This window comes from Doryrhamphus excisus, linkage group LG10 (genome assembly GCF_037039965.1).
Source record: "Doryrhamphus excisus strain RoL-2023G ecotype Guam linkage group LG10, RoL_Dexc_Guam_v1.1, whole genome shotgun sequence".
Taxonomy (NCBI): domain Eukaryota; kingdom Metazoa; phylum Chordata; class Actinopteri; order Syngnathiformes; family Syngnathidae; genus Doryrhamphus; species Doryrhamphus excisus.
In genome coordinates, this window is record NC_136366.1 from 318,150 (window position 1) to 326,769 (window position 8,620).

The 8,620-nt window shown below is 42.9% G+C and overlaps 2 protein-coding genes across 3 annotated transcripts; one reads left to right on the forward strand and one right to left on the reverse strand.

Annotated features, from left to right (window-relative positions):
- Window positions 1-505: 505 nt before the first annotated feature.
- On the reverse strand, window positions 506-3,638 carry pcbd1 (pterin-4 alpha-carbinolamine dehydratase/dimerization cofactor of hepatocyte nuclear factor 1 alpha). Of its 2 annotated transcripts, XM_078793809.1 has the most exons (5): window positions 3,161-3,637; window positions 2,938-3,059; window positions 2,198-2,329; window positions 2,039-2,119; window positions 506-1,269 (listed from the first exon to the last, which is right to left on the reverse strand). In XM_078793809.1, exons 2-5 carry the CDS (start codon window positions 2,938-2,940, stop codon window positions 1,177-1,179), a joined length of 309 nt encoding a protein of 102 aa, XP_078649935.1. In that variant the 5' UTR covers window positions 2,941-3,059; window positions 3,161-3,637; the 3' UTR covers window positions 506-1,176. The 2 variants fall into 2 exon arrangements, with proteins under 2 accessions (XP_078649935.1, XP_057908675.1); XM_058052692.2 differs by having other exon boundaries at window positions 2,223-2,329; window positions 2,938-3,638.
- Window positions 3,639-5,540: 1,902 nt separating this feature from the next.
- Window positions 5,541-8,457, forward strand: LOC131104967 (pterin-4-alpha-carbinolamine dehydratase-like). The gene is made up of 4 exons (XM_078794369.1): window positions 5,541-5,672; window positions 6,735-6,866; window positions 6,958-7,038; window positions 7,536-8,457. Exons 1-4 carry the CDS (start codon window positions 5,670-5,672, stop codon window positions 7,626-7,628), a joined length of 309 nt encoding a protein of 102 aa, XP_078650495.1. The 5' UTR covers window positions 5,541-5,669; the 3' UTR covers window positions 7,629-8,457.
- The last annotated feature ends 163 nt before the right edge of the window (window positions 8,458-8,620 follow it).

An 8,620-nucleotide genomic window follows, 5' to 3' on the forward strand; every position in this document is an offset into this window, starting at 1 on the left:
CTATATTAAATATAGTTGAAATATGAGAATAAAGTCTGAATATTACGTGTCTGAGGAGAAACGAGCATATTGTAGCTCAGAAGGAAGGGAACTTCCGTCGTGTTTCAGGCTAGCTGTTATTTAGCATGTCTCGCACGTCTCACCACCGTTCAGTAAGAAAAGCAGCTATTGGCTGTCGTACAAGTGGCTAGATGACGTCATCGTGATGTAACATGCTGTAGAAAAAAAACATCCGCGAAGGGAGACAAAGACTCAAAAAACCTCAATTACCTTTAGAAGTAAAATAAAAAAAACCTTAATTACCTTCCGAACTATTATTTCACCAAGATAGAATAACTTTAATATTTGATCTCGGCCAGCACCGCCCAATATTGTCAACGTTCAATGTTTAGTTAAGTGTGGTTCATGAGCAGCACCCTCTTCTGGTGAGTATATGTAACAGCAGCTGAATCCATGGCAGTCGAGTACAGGTCGGCCTATCAATGGCTTCCTTTCCAATGGTTGGAATGTTGCCAGATCTAGTGCCAAGATGCCAAGATGGCAACATTCCTTCTCACTCCGCCTTCCGTACCCTGCCCCTCCACAGGCCGGAGGACTAAGGTCACATAAGTGCCCCCCTTTTCAGGGAGCTCTCAGGCAATCCTGTAGCAAATTAAAAACCTTCTCATACATTTGCAACTTTATTCTCGTAATATTACATTTTAATTCATCCACAATTTGTGACGATTTTGAGAAGAATAAGAAGAGGGAATTTTGGCCGTGGTGCTTTGAGGGGAAACTGAGCCGTGTGGATGTGGGAGCCATTGCCCTGAGCTGCTTCAGCAACAGAACCTTCGCCCCTTTCCCAAGCTCTTGCACGGCAAAACACGTTGGACCAGGTCAAATGGAAATTGAACCATTCACACTGACATGAAAGGCAGATTCAGGTCCCAAGATGTGTCCACAGACAAATATTCAGGTCAAGTGAGGTCAGCCATTTTGCTTATTGAAAAATGAATAAAGCCTGAAAGTTGAAAGAGAAATCTACCAGGATTACCCTTACTGTACGTCACCGTGTGTAAAGGCACCGCCAACATTTCAAACATACACGTAGACACAATGTTCCACAGCACTGGAAATCAATGATCCGTGTTCTGTGGGGGTTTCAGGCACACGTTGGGCTTCTCCAGGCGCTGGTCACATCAGGGAGGCTTGGTCAATGAAAGTGGCCAAAGTGATGTCCCGCTGGGACAACCCCCCACAGTCATGTGTGCTCAGGGTGATCTGGACCTGGGGGATGACGATACAAGGACGACTGAGTTTAGAAAGAACATTAGAAATCAATGAATGAATGAATCAATCAATCTAATCCTTTCATGAAGCCTTTGGGAATTTTGGGGGTTCAAACCTGCCCTTTTAAAAGCAAAAATAATGGTCACTTAGAAATCATCCAAAAATGTAATACACAGGTGTCCAAAGTGAGGCCCGCAGCATGATCTAAAAGTGCAATTAAACAGGTACACTAAGCAAAGACTAAATGTGCCATTAGGTTCGGGGTCAAGTCATGAAGTCGCCATTATGAGTGACGGCTTTGCTCTGACATGGGATGTGATGGGACAATTAATACACACGTCACACACCATTGTTTACGGGGGGGGGGGCATTGTTTACAGCTCAGGACTGTTTGGGCTGGGGGGGGGCATTGTTTACAGCTCAGTACTGTTTGGGCTGGGGGGGGCATTGTTTACAGCTCAGTACTGTTTGGGCTGGGGGGGGCATTGTTTACAGCTCAGTACTGTTTGGGCTGGGGGGTTGGCCTATGCTGTATGCAGTTTACTTGTTAAAGAGATTAGTCAATGATTGACAATATGCTGAAATGATTACTAATTGCAGGCAGGCAGATTTGGTTTGTCTATAAAAGTACGTGGCCTGTGGGAAAGTACACGTTTAGCCGGGTGTACAGTATATACGGTACTGTACAAAGTCTTCGACAACCATATTGTTGACGTAATGAGCACCTATAATTAATTGTAGATACTGTATGTACCAGAAATGTTACCTTATTGTAAACATTAAACCACTCGGGATGATGGTCCATCTTCTCCGCTTGTAGTGCCACCCTGGACATGAAGCCAAAGGCCTGACGATCATATCAGCAATCAATCATCAGTTTGCCGTACGAGGCGTGTGTTTGATTATAAAGCCACATATCATGAACCTGGTTAAAATCTTTAAAAACAAACTCTTTGTAGATGGCGTCCCGTCCGGCCACTGTCACCCACTGGGCATTCTGCAGCAGCGGGAGAAGATGAGCTCTCTCCTCCTCTGTCAGCCTCTGGAGTTTAGCAGCCTGGATGGGAACATCGAATGGGGGGGGGGGGGGCAGTGGCAACAGCACCAACTGTGATTGGCTGCACAGAATCCCATCTGGAAACAATGACTGGCTGCATTCTTGGCTTACAAACACGCTGGTTCAAAGGTATGGGGGTGGGGGGGGGGATGTATTTGTCCTTATTTCGTCACATGTTACAGAATCACATGCATTTCACTTTGGGTCATTTCTCCACACCCCGTGACCCTGACTCAGCCTCTAAACTGCACTCTAGCACAGATTCACGATGTCTGCCTTTATTGTATGCCAATCTTTTTCTATCCGGGCTCCTTTTAAAGGGACGGGCTCCTTTTAAAGGGAATGTCCAGATGTGACAGCAATGACATCAACAGGTATCTTAGCAACGAGCTAATCTGCTGATCAGTGGCCTCATCTTTTCTCCTATACCACACTATAAACCTCATGCAGTGCACACAAAAACACCTTTAACAGCATACACGACACATTATGGCAAGAGTTTACCCCAAAATACGGAATTATTAGTTATTATATAATGAGTTATTGTGGTCCCAACGAATACGACAAGTACACGGAAGTGCATCGGACAGGAGGTTGTGTGTACTCACCATGTTTGCAGACTGTTTTCACGCACAGGCAGGGCAGCCCTTCCTGTGCTGTGGCACCAACTGGAATGAATCAACACATGAGCTGTTCTGAAGGGCCTCCTTTTAGCTGCCCCGGCAGACGCCTGAGCACAAATCCACCCGTCAACACGAGTTAGATCACGAAGCACAAGCTTCAGCCAATCTCAGGCAAAACATTTGTTAGAATGTGTGCACATATACATACATATAATCCCTTGTTAACAGCGGATCATTGGTCCTAGAAGTTCATTTCCGTTAAGTATGACTATTTATAAAAGCAATACTTTTGTAGTTAGAGCGTAGAAAATCTGTACACGTTGTTTTTACCATTATTATAGTCACATTTACACCTTTATTACCCAATATAGTACCCAATATAGTAGACATAACTGGAAATGAGTAAGAATTGCTAACATCTGACCCAAATCCACCAAAATGTCAGTGCGGACAATGTTGATAGCTATCATGCTAACAGCTAGCAAGAAGCATGAGGCGGTATCAATGCAGGCCCGTAATGAAAGTTGGGCTATTATGACAACACTAATAATAAATACATGAAAATTAAACCATTGAAGTCAATTTACGAATAACGATATATCGATAATCACACAAGATTCAGTATTCAATAAATCAAAAAGTGGTATCGGTATGTTATCTCTTATCGGTTGAATGCCTGGAATAGACCTCTTTTACACCGTAAGCCCCTCCCACCGGAGCATAAACAACCTCAAAGCATAAAACAACAACCTTATCCCAAAATATACACCTTATTCCGTTCCAACCATTTTTTTAAATCTGAAAAATATATAAAAACTAAATATGAAAAGTACAGGGACCAAACCGCGGTCTTTGCGAGTTGAATAAAAAAAAGAGAAAGAAACCAACGAGCACTATTGTTGACGTCATCCGAATGCGCCCGCAGTGGACGCAATTTAAGCTGCGCCGGTTGTGACGTAATGCTCTTTGAACACGGACACCGCTAAAATAATTAAGGTGGTACAATTTGCGTGTTGTTGACACCCCAAAACACCCAGAAAATTTTAATTTAGGCTAAAGACCGTTTCGTTACAAAGCGGCATGAAATATTAACATGTTTTTGGAAAACCATGATAGAGTGAAACCGCGAAATTCAAAGCGTGACGTGGCGAGGGAGTACTCTGAGACGTAAAACCTGAAAGTTTCACATGGCGGTCTGTTGGCAATAATGTGTCAAGGTCTTATCCCCTCGGCCGAGTTGAGTTTGTGTCAAAGGTTGATGGGCTACTCCCTGTCAACTCATCTGTCACGGTGGGCGCTCAAGGAAGAGAAGTGCTTGATGAGATGAAATGAAATGAAAGGAGGGACAGGATGTGACAAGTAACTGGCGTTAAACACTCCACTGAATGGGAAAGGAGACCAGTGCAGCAGCCCACTTTGAAACAAATGAATGCAGAGGAAGCCGGTTTAACCTTACCCTTTGTTGATCCAGGGTACATATTTAACATGATCTCACCGCCAGGCATGCCTTGGCTAATTCTGATGCATGAATAACAATAAGTGAATACTTATATTATACTTGTCTCTGCATCACCTCGTCAATGTGGTACATAATAACGGGACTGAATGGAGTTTGTTAGCAGTGTGCCTTGTGCCTTGTGAAAAATGAACCCCAAGCATTTTTCATGAAGGTAGGCAGTGGAAGTGTTTTCAAGTTGCAACATGGAGTCTGTGAGACTTCTGCCATTGTAGCATTGCCCCTGAGATCTTTTATCGTCTCATTAAGATGTGTGTTGCCTTTGGGAAAGTGTGTTCACCTGCCAACACTGTAAAATATGACTTATTAGCACAGGAAATGAGCCAGAGAATCAACAATGAGAGATGATGAATATTTACCAGTGCCTCCTCTCAATTGTACCTTTCATTTCTTCATGATTTCATCGGTTTGTGGCGCACTGTTTCTTCATACGTTCATTTGTGACTTCAACCAATAAAAATGGATATGGCACTTGCTCATCAACACATTATAATGGGACTGTATGTGTGGTGCCCGGTCTGTACCAGGAGGGAGCCATGCTGCAAATTAACAACTTTGTCGCTATATTTAGTGAGCAGTCAAAAAACACAACCTAGCTACACAGTGTCCATAGACAAATAATGTATCAGCATGTATGCCAATTATGCAAATTAGACAATGATGCTAAATATAGTCTCTCCACAGAGAGACCTGTGGGAAGACTGGGGGATTTATGAAATGGGAAAAATATGCTGGCGGCCATTATGTTAAACACCTGACGTGTAATAAGTGTACACTGTATGCTGACATGTAGATGTGTCCTGTTCTTAATCAAGTGGATGTTTGCTGTTCCAAGGAGCCATCTTTGATCTGGCCCAGTCCATCCCACTCAGAACCATGGCTGGATCATCCCAGAAGCAAACAAGTCGAAGGCCGGTTTTGTTTTTTCATTTACATAATATCGGGAATGTGTGTCGTTTCATTCATTATTTAAAGGTCAGATAATCCACAGAGTAAACATTTATTTCGTTTGTAATGTTGGAACATTTAAAAATCTGCCTCGGGAGAAAGTAAAAACGATAGAGTAAAAACCTGAACGTCTCAGGCAACACTCGACCAACTCTATAAAAGGAGGACCGTCAGAGCAGCTCGTGTGTTAATTTAATCCAGTGGGTCTGACAGCACACTCGCCTCTGTGGAAAGAAAGGGCCACACTGCAAACATGGTGAGGACGCACACACACACACACACACACACACACTCTCTTCCCCATTAATTTTTTTGCAAATATATACATTTTCATTTTGTAAATTTTCTTCTACATATTCTGACTTTATTGTCATATTTTTTTATTCCCATAAAATTATCTTTTTAAATTTAAAAACAATCTTTTAAAACAATTAAAAAAATGTTTTTTCCTTTTAATTTTCCAACTCATGCTCCTAAAATAGGAGTATTTTTCCTCATAATATAAGAAATGTATTTATCACATGGTGACTGTGTGGTGAGCATATTAGTGTAGTCTGGAGATCGGGAAGACCTGGCTTTGAATCTTTGGAGTTTGCATGGGTTTCTCCTCCCACATTCCAAAAACCAGTTAATTTGCCACTCTAAAATGGCAACCAGTACAGGGTGTATTCTGCCTTTAACCCAAAGTCATTTTCTGTTAAAATGACTTTTAACAGAATTTTTTTAAATCTTAAATTTCACTTTATTCTTGTAAAACTACTACCTATTTTCTTGACTTCTATATTTAGAACGTGCCACAGCCAAATAAAAATCCTGCCGTGGGCCACAATTGGACCCTTTGGCCGCACTTTGGACAGTTTAGAGCAGGGGTGGGCAAACTATGGCCCAGGGGCCACATCCGGCCCGCCCGTTCTTTCCAAAGTATTTAATTTAAACTTTAATTTAAACCAGGCATCAAGGCTTGAGCCAACCTTTTGATGGCTGTTTTATCAATTTTGTGATTTGATGTGGTCTGCTGTTTACAAGAAAAGGGAGAGAACGCACACTCTTTTACAGATAAAATACTTCCAGGTGGACTGTTGAGAGTAAAATATATATACATTTTGTTAAAGCAAGCAAGCATGGTTTAGAGCCAAGAGTCAGGTGATTCTGTTTCCTGTGACGACATGAAGATGAGGACAAATAACCTGCCCCCCACCGTCCCTGTGCTGTTACGAAAGAGGGAAGAATGTCGGTGTTTCCGTATGGGATTCTGTGCAGCCAATCACAGTTTGAGTCTTTGCCACTGTCCCTCCCTTTCTCTAATGTGACCTTTCAGGCTCCTAAAATCCAGAGACTGCCCGATGGGGAGCGAGCTCATCTTCTTCCACCGCTGCAAAGTGCCAAGTGGGTGCTGGTTGAAGGACGGGACGCCATCTCCAAAGAGTTTGTTTTTAAAGATTTTAACCAGGTTCATCATGTCGCTTTTCAGTCAAACCCAAGCAGCTCGTACGTACGTTCTACAGTATAGACTGATGTTTGATTCCTGGTGTGATCTTCAGGCCTTTGGCTTCTTGTCCAGGGTGGCACTCCAAGCAGAGAAGATGGACCATCATCCCGAGTGGTTTAATGCTTACAATAAGGTAAATATGACCCGGCTGCAATGAGGAGTGGGACATGTCAAATTCACCATCAGTCAATGAATGTGACTGATATGATATATGATATGATATATTTCTTTCGTGTATGTATGAAACACAACCAGAGGCTTATATATTCATTAGGGGCCAAGGCAAACGGCATTTACGTTTTTCCAAAATAGGAGTATGTCATTAATTTAGGTCGTTTCCTGCTTCTAAGTTGTGTCAGCTGAAGTTGCTAGTTACATAGCCATGTTTATATAATAACCATCAAATATTAATGTTTGTCATCTTCTAACAAGTGTGTGCTGAAGTGCTCAAAGTCCTCCTGGGGGATTGTTACCTAGCAAGTCAATCATCTCAACGGGTTTTCTTTACTTGATAAGAATATTAATATTCTTATATTAATATTAACAAGGAAAGAGAGGGAGCCGATTGGCTGAAATTTCTGAATGCAGTGAAATATTTGAAGGTAATTATTTGCGTATTGTGACCCCCAGGTCCAGATCACCCTGAGCACACATGACTGTGGGGGGTTGTCCCAGCTTGACATCACTTTGGCCACTTTCATTGACCAAGCTTCTCTGATGTGACCTGTGGGGTGGGGTGGGGTGTGGGGGGGCAGCTCTACACAAAAATATGTCTGCTCATCGTGAGATCATTTACTTCCAGTCGTGTGTAAAAGTATGTATGAAATGTTCTGGTGGTGCTTATGCACATGCAATATCCACATCCAGCCAATAGAACCTCCCCAATATCCACATCCAGCCAATAGAACCTCCCCAATATCCACATCCAGCCAATAGAACCTCCCCAATATCCACATCCAGCCAATAGAACCTCCCCAATATCCACATCCAGCCAATAGAACCTCCCCAATATCCACATCCAGCCAATAGAACCTCCCCAATATCCACATCCAGACAATAGAACCTCCCCAATATCCACATCCAGCCAATAGAACCTCCCCAATATCCACATCCAGCCAATAGAACCTCCCCAATATCCACATCCAGCCAATAGAACCTCCCCAATATCCACATCCAGCCAATAGAACCTCCCCAATATCCACATCCAGCCAATAGAACCTCCCCAATATCCACATCCAGCCAATAGAACCTCCCCAATATCCACATCCAGCCAATAGAACCTCCCCAATATCCACATCCAGCCAGTAGAACCTCCCCAATATCCACATCCAGCCAATAGAACCTCCCCAATATCCACATCCAGCCAATAGAACCTCCCCAATATCCACATCCAGCCAATAGAACCTCCCCAATATCCACATCCAGCCAGTAGAACCTCCCCAATATCCACATCCAGCCAGTAGAACCTCCCCAATATCCACATCCAGCCAATAGAACCTCCCCAATATCCACATCCAGCCAATAGAACCTCCCCAATATCCACATCATTCCAACTGAATAAAAATCTACATTATTACCATCTTGTCAATTTTATTTAGTTATATCATTTGCCGGAAAACAGTAGCATGGTTGGGGGAGGGGTGGGGGGGTGGTTATGTAAATCAATACCGCCTTCTGCCTTCTGCAACTACCCTCATGTCCTCCTTCACGACATC